This window comes from Rhamphochromis longiceps, linkage group LG17, assembly GCF_057381845.1.
Source record: "Rhamphochromis longiceps isolate RC_006_pf linkage group LG17, R_longiceps_female_GT1.1, whole genome shotgun sequence".
Classification (NCBI taxonomy): Eukaryota; Metazoa; Chordata; class Actinopteri; order Cichliformes; family Cichlidae; genus Rhamphochromis; species Rhamphochromis longiceps.
The window spans coordinates 15,742,412-15,760,393 of record NC_140573.1 but is presented as its reverse complement, the minus strand read 5'-3'; the positions used below and the strand labels follow the sequence as shown (position 1 = coordinate 15,760,393).

At 41.6% G+C, this 17,982-nt stretch overlaps 1 protein-coding gene across 2 annotated transcripts in view; it reads left to right on the top strand.

Annotated features, from left to right (window-relative positions):
• zc3h3 (zinc finger CCCH-type containing 3) overlaps window positions 1-16,602 on the top strand; it is an 82,595-nt gene extending 65,993 nt beyond the window's left edge. The window contains exons 9-12 of one of the 2 annotated variants that reach the window (XM_085386222.1): window positions 2,172-2,303; window positions 9,710-9,873; window positions 9,977-10,134; window positions 16,337-16,602. In XM_085386222.1, coding sequence (XP_085242348.1) covers window positions 2,172-2,303; window positions 9,710-9,873; window positions 9,977-10,134; window positions 16,337-16,368 — 486 coding nt within the window. In that variant the 3' untranslated portion in view covers window positions 16,369-16,602. The remainder of the gene's footprint in view (window positions 1-2,171; window positions 2,304-9,709; window positions 9,874-9,976; window positions 10,135-16,336) is intronic. The other variant, XM_085386223.1, reaches the window with a different exon arrangement.
• Window positions 16,603-17,982: the final 1,380 nt, after the last annotated feature.

Sequence of the window (17,982 nt, the reverse complement as noted above, 5' to 3'; positions counted from 1 at the left end):
AGGGTTGGGTACAGTGCGAAACTATACGATGACACATTTTTGGTTACAGTCATCATGGATCGTATTTACACTCTTGGCATGCCTCCTGTTTCCATGGCACTGACAGGAGTGAGGAAAACCTGACCTGATTGTGGGGCGGAGTAGGGGTGGGGGGTCATGACTAAACAAGCAGCTTAAATGTTAGATGTACAACCTGTTCAACTGTTCCATCTGCAAACCAGCTCCTATCTTGGAAATCTGTGAGGGGCTGTCATGGTTTTAGTTGGATTATTGGTTTTCTCTAATGTGAGAGTGAATTGCAGTTTGTAACAGGAGAAAAACGGAACTACCCTGCAGGGGGGTCATGTGAGTGGTTTGATGGGTATTAGCTAGACTGATTAAAGTGATAAATGCATCTAAAATAATTTTTTTCCACAGGTTGAGTTTGGCCAAATCTGGTGCTCTTTTTTTTTTTTTTTTTTTATCTGATCTTTTAGGAGGGAAAACAGCAACTTTATCTACTAACTACTGTGAACAGATAAAGGTTTTGCATCATATCTTCAGTACATCTCAAATTGCAGGAAAAAAAAATATTGGAGACATTATCTTGATTTTCTCTTGAAAATATTACACACCAATCTGTATCCACAAACACAATTCATCTGTCGTTTGGAGGATATTGTCACCATGGCAAAGATGTGCAGTATATCGGGTGGCTGTAGCTCAGGTGGCAGAGCAGGTCAGCCACTAATCAGAAGGTCGGTGGTTCGATCCCAGGCTGCCTCCTGGCTATTGACAGGAGGCCCAAATATCCTTGGGCAAGATACTAACCCCATGTTTGCCTACTGGTGGTGGTCAGAGGGCCCGGTGGCGCCAGTGTCCGGCAGCCTCGCCTCTGTCAGTGCGCCCCAGGGCAGCTGTGGCTACAATGTAGCTTGCCATCGCCAGTGTGTGAATGTGTGTGTGAATGGGTGAATGACTGAATGTAGTGTGAAGCGCTTTGGGGCCCTTACAGACTAGAAAAGTGCTATACAAATGCAGGCCATATATGAATGTTCTTGTAGCCGTTTTAAAAGAAAAATAGATACATTTTATTTGTTCACCAACACCAAACAGGGAAAGTGTTGAAACTAAAAAAGGGAAAGCTTTTTTCCCTCTCTCTTTGAGACAAGTAGCCCTCCAACAGGTGCTCTGCTGCCTCACCCTTCACACACACAAAGCTCTGCGCACATGTGTGTTGTCACACCGCTGCCTGTAAGTGCTGAGAGCCCAGCTGTCTATTTGTAATGCCAGTTTCCCCCACACCCAGACCCCCACCCCAAGCCTTTGGCCCCTCCCTTCATGGGATACACCCGCTCTGATTTCATGCAGTTTCCTTAAGCAGGACTGTATGTGGACAGAAAGGGGGTGCAGGCTTATGCAGCTAGCACCCCTCCGAACTTGATCCAGGCACTAGTGTAGAATCCCAATTCCTGCACCCCACCGTCCAGTCTCCCCATTACCACAAATACTTCGAAACCAAATACCCCTGAACCAACTCCACCTGGCATGGCCCCCCAACAACCATCTCGCTCACCACTTGCTCTCCACCCTTGGCTCAGTCTGTGCACACATCCAGTTCACATAAACAAATCATGAGAGCTGTACGAGCTTCAGCCTGGATAAATATTTCTGTAGCAGTTAATTAGGTAGAACTGATCCTATCTCAACGAGGTGGAGTCCCTCTCACAATCCGCCTCCTCTCTCATCTTTCTTCACTGAATCCCCCTCAGAGGTATATTTAGACCGGTCACCACCAGGCTCACCCCTGCACCCAAATCAGTCGATCTCTCTGCACACATGCTGTCAAGACACACATTCACTCTTGCTCCGCTGCTGTCAACTGCAATTAAGGTCATTTAGCTGCTCGGTGTGACAGATCACTTGGCACACGGGACACGTCTAGTGGTGGTTTTTAGAACTGCATGTCTGTTTATAAAGTTGTATAATCTCATGTCACCTCATCACCCCTGCAATCTTCCTCTCTGTGATGATGGTTTTACATAAAACACTGCTGTGAAATTATGTATTGTCATTGGGTTCTCTAATTCATAAACCATCCTCCACACTTTACTTTCTGCTTGTATGTACTAAGCACTGTGAACATTTGTCAGGTTCACATGGTATACACGCACATGTCTGTCTCTTCCCAGATGCCGGTGTGTTCCTACTTCCTGAAGGGCATCTGTAACAACAGTGACTGTCCCTACAGTCATGTCTACGTGTCCCGCAAAGCTGAAGTGTGCCAAGACTTTGTAAAAGGTTACTGTCCTGAGGGAGAGAAGGTAAAAACTCAAACAAATGCACAAAAACATTTTTAATTTGTTAAAGGGCATTAGATTTTACAGACTCTATGCCACAGTTTGTTTATGATCGCAGCAGGTTCTATCATGATGGTGTGTTGGTAATCTATAGATTTTACACAGAGCTTTTTAAACCCATGTCCACATGGTGTAGGTCTCTGCTGCACACTGCACATGGAGCAGCATCACAAATGTGTAAAACAACATAATTTGCACTTGTGCTGTTCATTAGTCCCTGCAGTCGAAATGACAGAAGTCAAAATAGACAAAAAGCTTCTTTCGGAGTGAAAATGAGTGTTTAAAAACTCCTCACTCCAGCCACCATGTATGCTTTTGGGATCTCTGATGTTTTTTGTTAATGTGTCACTCTCTTCATGGTGAACTTGGCTGTTTCTCTTTTCTGTTTAAGCTAATTTTTGAATTAAGTAATCAGAATTGAGTCTGGATTTGGCGTTACTGCCATCATTCTGCTTTTTGCATTCAGACTACACTGATAGAATTTGCTCAGTGGGTAAGCATGGATTCATGCTGAGTTAACTTCTCAAATTTAGATGTGAAGGTGACGTCTGTTTTAAAGCCATGACTGCCTGACCAGATTTAGCTAGGAAAACAACATCCATGAATGTCCGGTGCTTGGGGATTATTTCCTGTCACTTTTGTACTTTCTCTCTCTTCATTGGTTGAGCTGGATGTTGTAGGGACACCTTTTGGCCGGTTATCGTGCAGGTGAGATTAGAGACACGTGCAATGATCAGTTGAAACTCACAGGTTTAACGTGGATCACGGTTAAACCTGTGAGTTTGGCTCTAAATTTGGTTTCAGTCCTGCACTGACGCTGTGATCTGATTTCAGAGTTCTTTCTTTAAGCTGTGCTCCTCAATTTGAGCATACGGATTATATAACATGTATAAAGTTTCCCTGAACTTAAGGCTTAGGTAAACAAGTGGTTCCACCCCCACCCCCGAACACACACACAGAAACGCACATGTACACACTGACACACAGGCAGGAACAGCTGCAGGGGGTGGTGGTCCATAATGGCATAACTGTAGTGTCTGAGTGACACATTGAGGGTCTGATGGGTAAGAAAACCACTTCCACTGAACTCACGATCCTTAAGTCACCACACGCACTTGCTGCCCGCGTGTCAACCTCAAACACACCCTCCACTCCTGCCCCCACCCCACCACCTCCCACCCCACCCTTGTGTTTTTGCATCCATCTCTGGCTCCCTTCTCTTCGTTGTGCTTATTTTTGAGTGTGAAACAGATGCTTTTTCACACTGTCAGACCTCATTTAAATATTGCATGGGGAAATGAGGATATAGAAAACAAAAGGGATATTAATATTTATTCTATTAGCTGAAGTGCTTAGGTCTGTGATTTTCCCCTGTGTGTGTTTGTGCCTGAGTGCGTGTGTGTGTGTTTATAGAGCGGTGCGCTGCGATGCTCTGGCGGCTCTATGATGGATAGCAGGCAGTAATTATAGATGGGAAAACTGCTGAGGATGGCACTATGGGCCAGGCAGGCAGACACTTCAGCATCTCAGGGGTTAAGTCTGCTCCTGTCCTCCATCCTCCATCCTCCTCCCCCTTCCTCATCCTTCTCCTCATAGACCCACTACCATCCTGTATCATCCCAGTGTTGTCTCATGTGCACCCCCTTTGCAGCTCTTTCTCTGCTTTCCTAAATTTCTCCACTGCATCTTACTCCCCGAATTTAATTTTTAGTTGGCTGTAGCTCCTTCATGAGGTCTATCTTCTTCCAGGTTTCTTAACACATGAAACCCACAGTCACCTGTGATTGTTGGCCGTGGCCAGTCATCCATAGTTTTTGGAAGATTGGCTAAATAGTTGGCTTTCATAGGCTCTTCTCTGCTTCAGGTGGTTGAAACAGCATCTGAGCCAGTGTTCAGCAGAGAGCTGTCTGAGCTGCTGTTTGGCCTCATGATAACGAAAGCGAATTGAGCCTTTTTATATGCACCTTCTTCCCACCAGCGGGGGAAAAACTGTATATACGCTATTGGTTTGCTCTCACCTTCAGTCTTTCCTTGTCTGTTCAAGTGAAAATAAAAATAAATATAGGAAATAAAGAGGAAAACAGAGAAAAAGTAGATATAAAATGTAGAAAATGATGAAAAAGTTAAGGGAACAAGCCCATAAAGATGAACGAACATAACTGATTTGACTTTGGTTACCAGTCAGGATCATGTTCTGTCTGTCCTCTCTGAATTCATCATTCAGGGTGAGATTGTTGATACAGAGTTCCTCTGTTCAATGATAAAACATCTTGAAGTTTGCTGTGTGTCAGCACACCTGGGTATGGGCCAGGACAGAGCCCAGTGAAAATACTAATCTCTAACATTATTTGGCTACTGGAAAACAGACTTTGCTCAAAAACTGCTCGAGGTTCAGTTTTCTTTTGTAGTTTGCTGCAAGACTTCATATGGTTTGTTACTAATCTGCTACACAGAACCTGACTGAGTCCATCTTAATAACTCAATAACTCAAAATGTTAGAAATATTCCAGTGTTAGAAAATCAGCACTGCTCAGGGTTAGCCATTGTTAATCTTCAAAACTGACTAGGTTACTTTTAAACATATAACACTGTCAACAGTGTTAATTTAACACTCAACAGTGTTGTATTTAACACTCAGAGGAGTGGACCCATATAGACACTCTCTAGTGTTAATTTAACACTGGAGATTTTGCTGTGTAGAGGTATATCCAGGGTCAACACTTCGGTTTGAGCTCCTTGATGCACGGCCTGAGAGAAAGTTGGTTTAGTGTGTGTATTTGGGCCCTATGCAGCTGCTTTAGAGAGCACAGCCTCTCTCACTGTGCGTTGTCTGTCTTGGGCTTCTAGTGGCGATGTTGTGTTGGTCTTTGAAGTTGGGCCACGCTCCAAACTTTAACAACCCATTTTTTCTTGTACTGTGATATCCTGATTTTTGTTTTTCGTTAGTAAAAACTCAAAGGTTTGTCTTGATGCAGTTGTGCTGTTTATATATTTTATACGGAGATAAGTTCTGGTCTTGGAGGACTCGCTTGAATTTCACATCCTTGCCAAATCCTGACACCAAGTGACCAGATATTCCTAAAGATGTCGGAGCAGCTTTTATTTCCTCCTATCTAAATGATCATTTTGTAAATTAGTGAGCATCAAGAATGTTTGCTGTACATAAACGATAAACTAATCACAGGCAAAAAGATCTTAGAATTGTGCCCAACAAGTGAAGCCAGGTTCCCTTTTTTTTGCTAAAATTCGATGCAACAGGAGCGCTTTGCTCGTTCGTAAACCTAAGAATTCTGCATCGGCACTCGCACTGCATTATTGAAATAAATTAGGAGGATAGTAATGTCGATCTGATCACAGCCTGAAGTGTAGCGACATGGTAAATTCCTCCTTTTTCTCCCTTTTTCAGTTTGTAATCTTAGTAATATGTCAACCTGTGCTCAATTATTGTTCTCTTCCATTCACTGTAAGTTGCTCTCAACGATTGTTGGCTTAATGCCCAAGTTGTAAATGCATATGATATCCTCTTTTTTCATTTTACTGTCTTTTCCATCTCCCACCCTCCCTCCCTTCTTCTCTTTCTTGCTTCTTTTGCGCCTTCTTTCAGTCTCTTGGTAAATGTGCTGACTCTTCCTGGTTTTGGCCCAGCAGAGAGCTCTCTAATAGGCCCCAGAGACATCCCAGCATTCCTTAAATCAAGTGGAAAATTGTTAACTTGGTGTGGGATAAAGATGTTCTGTCCACTTTAGCTCTTTTCTCCCATTTCGTCTCTTACTCTCTCTCTCTCTTTCTTTCTCGCTCTTTCTGTCTTTTTATGAAAATGAGGATGTATGGAGCTTCAGGAAAGACGAGTGAGCTTTTACAGTCCATTTCTCTGACACTTTGTTTCAATACAACTACCTCCCTGTTTTAACTCTTCAGTTTTAACACAGCCTAGTCCTGAGGACTCTGTCCTCTTTCTTAATTGATAGATACGTGGCAGTTTTAAGAACTTTGATAATAGGGTTGCGAGCACATGCTGGGAGAAGTTGATGTATGTGACAGAGACATGATCCTTTTATTACATACATTGTGTATTTAGATGTGCAGAGTGTGCAGAGTTTCCCGTCTCTGCATAGCTGTCTGTCAGTTGTCAGGACTGATCCTAGCTTTCTTCCAAATTGTTTTATATAAGCAATATGAAAGAAAGTTAGAAGGCAATGTAAAATGTAAAACACAACACAATGCTATAATCCAAAAATCATTAAAGTCCTGTTTTTCATTCTAACTGATGAAAAAAACAATACATCAATTTGATAAAAAATTTAATTATTTTTGAAAAAATAATATATTTCAAATATGAGACCAGCAACACATTTTTTAAAAAAACATGCGAGCAAAGGGAAAACTAAAGAAAACCAGTTATCCCTTTGCACAACTGGTTATTGTATAATTATTTTCTGTCCATCCGTCTATTTTCTCCCTCTTATTCACTGCAGTCGCAGTGGTGCTGGAGCCATCCCAGCTGTTACAGGGCAAGAAGCAGGGTACATCCTTGAGAGGTCACTAGTCTGTGGCAGGCCTAGAGTATTGAGACAGACAAGCATTCACACTCACACCTAGAGCCAATTTAGAATCACCATTCAACCTAACATGCATGTCTTCAGACTATTGGAGGAAACCGGAGTACTTGGAGAGAATCCACGCTGGCACAGGGAGACCCTTGTCCTGCCCAGGACCCTTTGATTGTAAGGCAACAGTGCTAGCCGCTGTGCCACCCTGTGTAATTATTAAAAGGAAAATATCAAATGTAATTCAGATTAGTGGGTGACAGTTCAAACCTTGAAAACATTTAGTAACTTGCCAAATTAAAAACATCATGAAGCAAGCTCTGAAATGTTGAGACACTGTAGTCTTTAAAAGAGGAGATGCAGCGCAGTAGTAAATATGTCCATGTTTCAACTTTTTTTTCAAACCTCTTTTTGGCATCTAAAACAAATGGAGCGCATTGATTTTTTTTTTTTTTTTAAATACAATTTATAGTTTTGACATTAGACATTAGATTTGTTCTTTCTGTAAATGCAAATCATTTCATTTTGTTTTTATTTACATTTTAAATAGTGTTAGAACAGCACTGAGCACTTTATCCGCTACCAAACTTTCTGAAAAATATTTGCTCAAATTTGATGTCACAAGAGTCATCCAATATCAATGTTGAACTGAAAACATGACCTTTATTTGTGTTAGGTAACTTTTGTCTCTTATAAACCAACTGTTTGCCAAATAGTGACAATTATATTTGTTTTGGGACTAATAAAGTCTTTTAAAAACACAAATAGTATGCTTAAAAAAGTGCATAACAATGTGCTTTTTGCAGCTACCATCTGCTTTAAGTTTTTATAAAGCAGAGACTTGTTAAATTTGGAGAGCATTAAAGCAAGTCTGTGATTAGTCAGGCAGTTTACCTGCTCGGTGCATGCTCAGCTTAATGCACAGCATCGCTACAAACAAAGCTGTGGAAGTGTAAGAGAAGTTTGTGGTTTTGCAAGGCTTGTGAAGACTTGCCAGTGTTTCTGTCCATTTTGGTAATGTACGTCAAGTGAAAATGCAAAACAAAATCTGTCAAAGTCTGAAAATCTAGTGATTTGTATTTTATAGTAGTATAACTTGAATCTCTTTATGATTGCAGAATTGTTTCAGTACCAGTAAAAATGAGCTGAATCTATTAAAATGATGCCTTGTGGTACATCATAACAGGAGACCTGTTAGGTTTCATGGTGGCGTCATGCACCAAATGGGAATCATCATTATGGGCCCCAGTAGAGGACCTGATTAGTTTAGAGAAGTGTGACAAAACCGCAGCCCTATAAGATGATCCAGGGAAACATTTGACAGCAAGCTGATCCTGGGCCGTCCTGGCACCAAGGGGTGCAGGAACATCAGTGTGAGGATGGTGAGAGGAGCTCTGATGGCAGCAAGTCAGGGCCACTGGGCTCCAGAGAGAGTTGACCAAGAGTCCACAGTGTTCTTGGAAAATCGATCCTGAGATCCCTCACCCCTACACACACACAGACACACCAACCCTTGGTACACGCTATTTCTGGTGTGCTTCCCAGTCCTGCACTCGTCATCCCTCCACAGATGCGCACAAACACACATGCGCGCGCTCCCTGCAGCCTGTACCCCAGAGTGAATATAATTAGCTTTTCTGACAGGTGGGAGGGATCGGATCTCGTGGAGAATGAAGCTACCAATTTACACCCGTATTACACTGTCATACACACTCACTTGCAAACATGCATCGCTCTCTCTTGCACACTACTCCCCAGAATGACCCACTTTCTCAGCTTGCATGTAAAAAGAGACGGGTGGCACAGACATAGTCTCTTTAAAAGAGGTAACTTACAAAGGAGGGTCATATAAAGCACCTAATCAGGAGGTGGGCCTCACTTTTACCACTTAAAATCCTGTCATAGGCCTGTTCAGTATATGTGAAATCAGCTGACTACTCAGAAATGGATTTCTGTCTTTTACGGTTTCCTTTCAGATCTTAAGATTGAGCCATTAAAATGACTAAAATGCTGTGCAGGTCTTCATGAAGCAGTCTTTAATTACATCTCAAATAAAGTGTCATCTCTTACTGTGTTTTTATACTGGTGCTGATAGTAACTTCAATACCACTACACATACAGAACAGTGTTGTTTAATATTCCAAGCTGCCAAAACAGAGTTTCATAATGTTCTAGATTAGTAAAATTTTGTATCACATCAGGAAGAAAAATAAACTATGGTCAGAAATTCATTACCATCCTCCAATAAGTGAAAGTCTTTGATACTTAAACTATACCAGTCTGCCCCTTTATTTATGCCACCTGCCTGAAATTGTGCAAGTCCCTCGCATGCTGCAAACTGACTTGTTGGGCATTGACCCCTGAAATCTTTGAGGGGTCCTGTGGTTTCTGGCACCAGTAACATAGGAGCAGATCTCTGGGAGGACTGCGTGGTGTGTGTGGTTCCTGGATTTGAGATGTTTTGGGTGTAGAGTGTTTCTCTAAGAGACTTGAACCTGAGGAGTTAGAACGTGTGGCCCATCCCAGACAAACTCAAAACAAAAACACCCCCTTAAATAAGTGGTTGCATTATGCAGTACAATCTCAAGATTGATGACTGTAGTGACAAGCATGACAGTAGTCAGCGTAATATGAATATTTAACATGTCTCTTATGTGGACAGACAGACTTAAACAAATAAAGGTACACTAGGTCACATGTTTTATAGATGTTAGACATTAATCCACTCATATTGACCATATTTGTGATGACACAAGTTGTCACTTTCTTCATGTCTGCAGTGAAACTACAAACCTGATTGTGTGTGTGTTTTATTATCACCAGTGTAAGAAGAAACACACTCTAGTGTGTCCAGACTTCTCTAAGACGGGCTCCTGCCCACATGGCTCACGCTGTAAGTTGCAGCACCGCCAACGAGTCAAACGCCGCGCCAGCAACAGTGTGACCCCTCCAGCTAAGAAAGCACGCACCAAGGATCCTCTGAAGAGGTCTAAAATTTAAATCGATCTTTATCATGACTTGTAAAACTTTGGTCATGTGACTAATTATGTTATGTTTTGTTTTGTTGGCTTTTTTCCCCCCTTCTGTCAGACCCCATCTGTCTGTTGTGATGCCACAGGATTCTCAAGCATCACTGGGGATGCCCTCCACAGGTTCGTTGGTGCTGCCCTCATTTATCTCCCTCTCCAGCTCTCCAGAGGAGGCAGATGCACCAGACACGCTTCCTACTGATGCAGTGCAAGTCAAAGGTATAAGCATCAACAACAAAACCCAGAGAGCAATGGTCACATAAGTTAACATAGTGCACTGTATGGACAAAAAATACCAGGTCACCTTCATATTACAACTACAGGAGCTGCTCAGCCAAAGAAACAGATGTCACGAATCCCTCAGTTCAGTTTTTGTCGTTTGTAGTTATTAAATCAGCAGAGAGTCAGTGACTTTTACAACTCAGCACTCTGAAACCCCGCTCTGTAACTTTACGTAGTGTTAGACTTCCTGTGGTTCATTAACACTTCACAATTAAACTGCTTACAGCTGATCGTGAGATATCTTGGAGAGAAGACATGTCATGACCTGACTTGTTGCAATGGTGGCATCCTATTACAGTATCAGAACAACCTGTTCTTTCACAAATGTTTGTAAGGGCAGACTGCGTGGCTAGGTGCTTGATTTTATACACCTGTGGCAATGGGACTCAATTCAATGAACACCTGAATTCAAACATTAAGAGGTTTAGTAGAGAAACACATACAGTCTGACTGATGATTATTGAGAAGCCAGAAGGGACAAGAATAACCTTCTGGCTCTAATAATGCAGTCATTGCTGCATTATTTTTGCTTATTTGCTTTTTATACAGTAGCAAAGATTTTGCACTATAAATTAATGAGTAAAGGTGCATAGGTCTCAGTAAGCACTTAAGTCTTTTTTTTTTTTTTAGACAGTTGGACGCAGTTTTTGGAATTTTGTCTCTGTATACCACCTTGATTGTTTTTCGTCAAATAATTAAGATGCAGTTGAATTGCAGTCCCTAGTTCCAGAGGTTCAATTGTAACTGAATAACTGATGGACAAACAGTTTCATGGAGTCCTATTCTGTCATTATCTCGTGGCAAACTGAGCAGATTAAATATCTGGAATTTATGGAGGTGCTTATTGTCTTTCCCCTCACTTAGCGTTAAACTGCTGCAGTGCAAGCTGGAGGTCACCACCTCATGAAGCTAATCAGAATCAGCATATTTTATTAATCCCTAAGAAAATTATTTGGGTTACAAAGAACCATATCAACTATAAAAAGCAAAGGCCATCAGAGATAAAGTCTACCACCTGCCTATGCAGGGCTCTAGACTAACCTTTTGCCACGTTTGCACTGGCGCACCAGTACAAAAGTTAGGCGCACCCAAATTTTTAACCCGCATCACTTAACACCGCAGTTTTACATGTGCACTTTTTAAGGGGGGAAACTGCTGTCCATACAGACAATATTGATTTGTAAAGGATTAACTAACAATCTTGCCAACACAAAGTTCTTTATTTGGAGCACAGTTCTACAAGAAAGATAAGTTACTGAAAAAGTGCTTGTGCTTAAAGTGTTTTGGCATTCTTTGACAATATTGTAGGCAATGTTAAACTTAATCATCACATCAGCCTCCTGTTACGACCTGTTTGGTGATTCGATTCAATTTTGCCTCAGACAGTCATAAGTATTATATTTCTGATCATCTATCAGTACTGACACTGTGAGACTTCATCAGAGGTGTGAGCATCACAGCAGATGCCTTTGTGTCAAAGTAACTGAGGATAAAACAGAAAAACATGAATCAGATTTTCCTGGCCTGGCTTTTTATAGCAGATAACCTTAAAAATATTCTGCAATTTTACATAATTTTAAAAAGTATACATTTCTTCAGTATTGAACAGCAGAAATTAGGCTCTCTTGCACGAGGTTATTTGAGTTCTAAAATATATATATATAGACGGCGGCCGACAGCGCTGTAAACAACGGTAGACTGGTGTGTAATAAGCGAATGAATAATGCTGTTTTGCTTCATGGTGGAAGCAAAACAGCAGAAGTCAGAGGGAATTAATGACGACATTTATCAAATGTGAAGCACAGTTCGGATCTTCTTTTGCTGCTGGTTCAGTGAATTTTGGTTGGAGAGAGACAAAACCTGCAGCTCAGAATCTAGCGCAAAAAAGATGTAAACGCAAAGCGCGGACCCGCCGACACATCAGAATCAGTGAGCTGTCGGCTTCCAGCCCCAAGGGTGTGTACACGTACGTGCCATCGGGTGAGAAAACCGAGAAAGAGAAAGCTGATTCTGATGCGTCGGGTCCGCGCTCTGTGTTTACGTCTTTGTGCAGAATCTGCTTACCTGCTCTCATTTGCTGTTTGGTGGTTGTTGAAATAGTTTTGTGAGCGTTTCTGGCAAAATACATTAATAAAAGTCGATTCAGGATTTAATGAATTGATATCGCTTTATTCAAGCTACTCACCTCCCTCTATCCACCTGCACTTTTGAACGTACACACAAAGGACTACAGAAATATCTGGACCACGGCCAATCAGAGAGGTCCCGCCGCTGACTATCTCTGATTGGTTTAGACCACGATAGAGGCATAATGTGTGTATGTTGTTGACCACACGGAGACTCGAACAGCTGTTGGTTGCACCGGTGCAACCTAGAATTTTTGTTAGTCGCACCATTGAAAAATTTGGTTGAATTTGCGATCAAATTGGTCGCACTCTAGAGCCCTGCTATTCCTAGATATTCTGCCAGTTAAAAATTCTGAACAGATTCAATGAAAAGGGGCAGCCTTAATGGAGTCCAAAACCCACTGGCAAGGAGTCCGCCTCACTGCGGCTGTACAGGGGCCAAATGGTGCTTTATAGCAAGCCAGATACACCATACTGCCGAAGTGCCTCCACCGGATACTGCGATGTCCAAGTCAGTAAGATATATGTAGACTGTGCAAAGTCTCCTCAAAAGGATAAAGAGCTTGTCCAATGTCCAAAAACCCCTTATTGTTCCTCCTAAATCTGAGGTTCAACTAAAGGATGGACTGTCCTGTTGAACAGGGAAGCCATCATTCAAATCTGCTAATCTAGAGGCACCTCCCTAGATTTGTATGCAACATTGCAGAGACATGTCATACAAGACAGCCTCACAACATCCAGAGTCTTAGGGAATTGAGGGCGAATCTCATATACCTTCAGTTGAAGTCAGCAGCATCCCAACTCCACTGTATACAGTGTGATTAGAGTGCTGCTTTTCACTCCTGACTCGTCTGACAGTTTGCCAGAATCACTTTGAGGTCAATCGAAAGCCTTGTTCCATTGAAGTTTTTGCTTAAGGTACTTCCAGAGCAGCGGCCCCCTTATCCTACCAGTACCTATTAGTTGCTTCTGGAGTCCCGCAGGCAAACAAAGTTCAATCACATATCGTTTGAAAAGCAAGGTGGTGTACAGAGGCAAAACTGCAAAATGTGCCATCGTCCAAATACTTCTGATCCCATCTTTATGAACTATCTGAACTCAAAGCTTCTACACACTGGTGTCCTGAATTGTCTTTTATTAATAGTTGTCCAGTCATGTTCTGCTACAGTGATGTGCACACAATAATGTTTCATTCAATGTTGTGGGGATCAACGTTTTTCCACTTGTAGATAATCTGGTAGATTTTTTTACAACCATAGATTCTGAGAGTCATTGTTACTTCATATCTCCAAATGTGGTAGAATGTTTAAATTAGCAGTCATGGCAAAAGGTAAGCTGTCATAGAATATTCCTTAAGAGGACTAACTGCGATTCATTTGGTGTAAAAGTGCTGACACAGAGGTGTATTGTCCACAGATGCTTTGTAGGAGGTTCTTTTTTGTCATGAATACATCATTGCTTAATTCGTGGGACTGGGGAGTGGTGGTCTGTCTGAGCTGTAGACAGATAATAATGATCAGGAGGTGAGCTTTAGAGTGTGTCTGGTGACGCTCAGTGGAGGAGTAATAATGCTCAGAGGACAGAGGTAATAATATTTCAGTTTATGGCTGGATGGCACAGCTGAGCTCTCTGTTGACAGACTTGAAAGATAGTGGATTAGGACAGAGGCCATCCCATCCCCCTCCCTTGCTTTCACCAGGCTTCACCCATCCACCTGCCCCTGCCTGCTAAACATACACATACTCACCAACTGGTTGTCACTTCCAGTGCAGCATTTGTTTGCATCTAACATCTGTGTTCAACCTGTTTGACCACACATTCCACAAATCTATCTTTTCACACAGTTTGTGTTATGATTTCACTAATTTTGTCTGATGATTTAAACAAGTAAAAGGCAATGGATAATTAAGAGTGACGGCAAAAATGACTGAAATTAGAATTGGACAGTTGGATAGTCTCCTTGCTCTAAGTATCCATTTAAAAATGACATTTTCTCCTTGATAAAGTCATTATGCTAAAGAGTAGTTCAAGTCATACAGAACCAGTCACGACTCTTGATATCAATAAGGCAGTTTTCTACTAAACAGTAGAAAACCACCATTTTTCTACTGTATATAATCTTAATATCACTCACTGCAATTCTAACTCAGCTATTCTCACTGAAGGCATGAAAAACTTTTTTGTCACTTTCACGGTGCGAGAAAACTGCTAAAAAGTTAGCTAAGCACACTGTGGAAAAAATATGTAAAGTCTGTGTGCCACATGAAGACTTTACTTAGTCCAGTATGTTTAGAAATGTATGTCTTGATTTTTTTAACTCTTACTTTTTGAATGTATGATGACAAAATGATGTTTCCATCAGTAAGTCATTCAAGAAAGCCTAAGAAAGGTACTGCATACTCCTTTTATCAAATATAATCAAGCAACCCAGTTCCTGCATAATGTGGAGACCATTTTCAGCCTTGGCACAGGTACGCCATCTCAGACTGCTCTTGCTGCCAGTTTTGATTAGCTGTTCATCATTTCATTGACTAAAGGGCCAATAAAAGGAGAAGAATCCTGCTTTTTGGGATTCTAATGACATGTCAACTTATGTCAGTAACTTTCACAGCAGCTTGTTCCTATTCCTGCTGCATATTCATAAAGCTGGTGTTTTTCACCTGAGAGAGTCTGTTTCTCATAACCATCCATCCATTTTTTTTTAATAATATAGGATTACAGAGGGGAGGGGGTTGTCATAGTGCAAGATGCAGGGTGTATACCTTGGACTAACAAAGTCAGAGTACACTAACATGTCTGTGTACTCTTTCTCCCACAGTCCACGGACATGCATCTTAGGTTACCTGGCAGTTCTAATTTCACCCCAGATTTGAGTGTGAATTACCTGTCCAAGGTGTACCCTTCGTCTTGCCCTGTGACAGCCCCTCAAATAACGTACAGTTGCCACACAGAAAGGCCCCAGCCTCATCTTACTTGGAATCAAGCAGCACCTTTGACTGACCTGGGTCATCTTGACCTCTCACCGTATCCAGTAATACACAGTCCCAGTCCAAATATTTTTTAATAATAATCTTGCAGTAGACACTGACAGGTTTCAGCACGGCTGCAATTTTAAGATCTCAAAATAAGTAAAGTCACAACGACAAAGTTCTCAGGCAGTTGACTTTGAACTGAAGATTATAAGTTATGTAAAGGTTTTGTTTTTAAAGGGACTTTTGAAAACTTTTTGATTACTGCCTTCATATACAAGCGGTTTATATTTCTCGGTGATTAGTTACAATAAAGTTAGTTTAGGTGAATGAAAATGGTGGTGTAAGATGTTTTAAGATGGCTGTCAAGACATGATTTTCGAAGGACTTCGGTGAGTATGGAAAGAAGTGTTATCAGCTGGAAGTTTCTCCTTGCAGAGTTCCCTCACACTGTAAGAAACATGTAGAATTGTAGATTGAAGCGACTCAGAAACACCTGGAAACTAGAAATCAAAGGTGTTGTTTTGTTTTGCGCTATGAAGAACATTTTAGACTAGAGCTTTGTCCTGTGGGTGCCAGGAAAACACACACACACAGACCATCACTGGCTCATCCGTCCACCCCCTCTGTCCAGTTGGTTTGTGCTCTTAAGTAATACTAATGACACACTGGTCTCTCACTAACACACTGCACCGCCCAGAGCCTCATTAAAGGTGGAACTGAGCCAAACAAGTTCCTCTTCACTTTGCATAAATTAGCTCAGATGCAATGTATCACTGCCAGGCTACACACACACACACACACACACACATTCCCACCTACCTTCATTCATCGCTGTTGTACTGTTTCTATCTTCTTCCTCATTTGCTCATCAACTGAGATGTCATCACTCAATGTTTGAGCAGGATTCAACAGAGTCAGTTGCACATGAGCAAACACACAATTTGTCATTTTCTAACTGGACCTTTTTGTCATTTAATTTTTGCAAATACTCTTTTTTTTTTTTCCTCCTAATCTTCAGGGTGTTTTTTTTTTCTTCCACAGAGAAAAAACTGCAGATCAAGCCTCGTCTGTAAGATCACAGAAACCAGTGGGACTGGACACGAAAGGATTTTATCAGGTTTAGTGTTATGTGAGTTCTGAGCTCAGGCTTGTCCTGGCACATGTATCCATCTTGAATGAGTTCACTCAGGGCCTGAAAGTTTTATGCTTTTTGTCTATGAACATGTTTTGCATATCAGTTAGATGTTTACAATGCCAGTTTTGTAAAGAAATAAAGTATTAACTCTGAATGTGTGTTGTCAGTTGTTTTTTTTTTGGTTATTTTTTTAATCTGAATCCGGATCTTTATCTTACAATCTAAAGCACTTTGGGATGACTGTTGTTGTGAATTGACAAGACAGAAATAAAACTGAATTGATTTGGAGTTGTGGTGTTGTGAAATGACCCTAGAGGGTTTGTGGGAGCTTGGCAGGTGGTGGCAACAAAAACGGTTTAAATTCTGGAGATGAGAAACATAAGCACACCTTCGCCACATTGTGTGCGCCTGTGTTTGGCTCCTAGCCACTACAGCTTTAACACATAAAGCAGAAAAGACACTTTCTCAAAGAGGCTGAGCATCCATACACAGTAAATAAAGTCATGCTCAGCTCCTACAGTGGCTGCACATCTGCAAGACACTTTGCAGCTCATCTCCACCCCAGCTCCTTTCATGTAGTGCCTGACTTATCAAGGTTCAAGGTTCTTTATTCGTCCCATGCATAGTTATACAAGTAAAACACACAGTGAAATGTAACCTGACACGCTCCTCGACTTGTGCAAAAGCAGAGGGGGGGATTATATATAATATATACATTAGGTAAACGTGCAGTAGTAGCATGTATGCAGCAAGCAGGTGAATTCTGTACATTTCACAATCTATTTTACAGAATAGACAATATAAACATATTTAAAATGAAAGGAATTTGAAATGTACATTGTGCCAGTGGGTTTAGTGTCTAGAAGAGGGTCCTATCTCAGTCAGTTATGGATGATGTGAGAGGGCGTGTGTGTGTGTGTGTAATGGGGGGGGGAGCTCCATGATGCGGGACCTTCTACCGGATTGCAGAAGTTGGAACAGTTTGTGCCAGGATGGGACGAGTCCTTCAGTATCTGCGCTGCTCTAGTCCGGCGTGTCCTGAAGCGGGGGGAGAGCAATCCTGCAGCAGCGTTCTGCTGTACGGATCACTCTCTGAAGAGCTGTTTGGTCCTTAACACAGCTGTTCCCAAACCACGATGTCATGTTCTGTGTGAGGATGCTCTCCACAGAGATGTCATATCTGATGTCACTGACAGCTCCTCTGTTCTGTGCTGGGATCACGCTGCTCCTTTTCCTACATTTAAATTCAATGTATGCGCTGAGCTGCCAAATATATAATGTTTCCATTTCAAATGATCTTTTGACTACAGTGGTCTTGACTGAAGTATACATGCACACTCTTATAGACTACTTTGTTAGATAAACCTATTCTACCTCATCTCTAATCAGCCAATCACATGGCTGTGACTCAGTGCATTTAGGCTTGTAGGAATGGACCTGTTTAAGTTCAAATGAAGCATCAGAAAGGGGAAGAAAGTAGAACATCTTGTTGCAGTATTACTGCTTCACATCTGTCATGAAACACTGTGTGGAGGAAAAGCTTTATGGACCC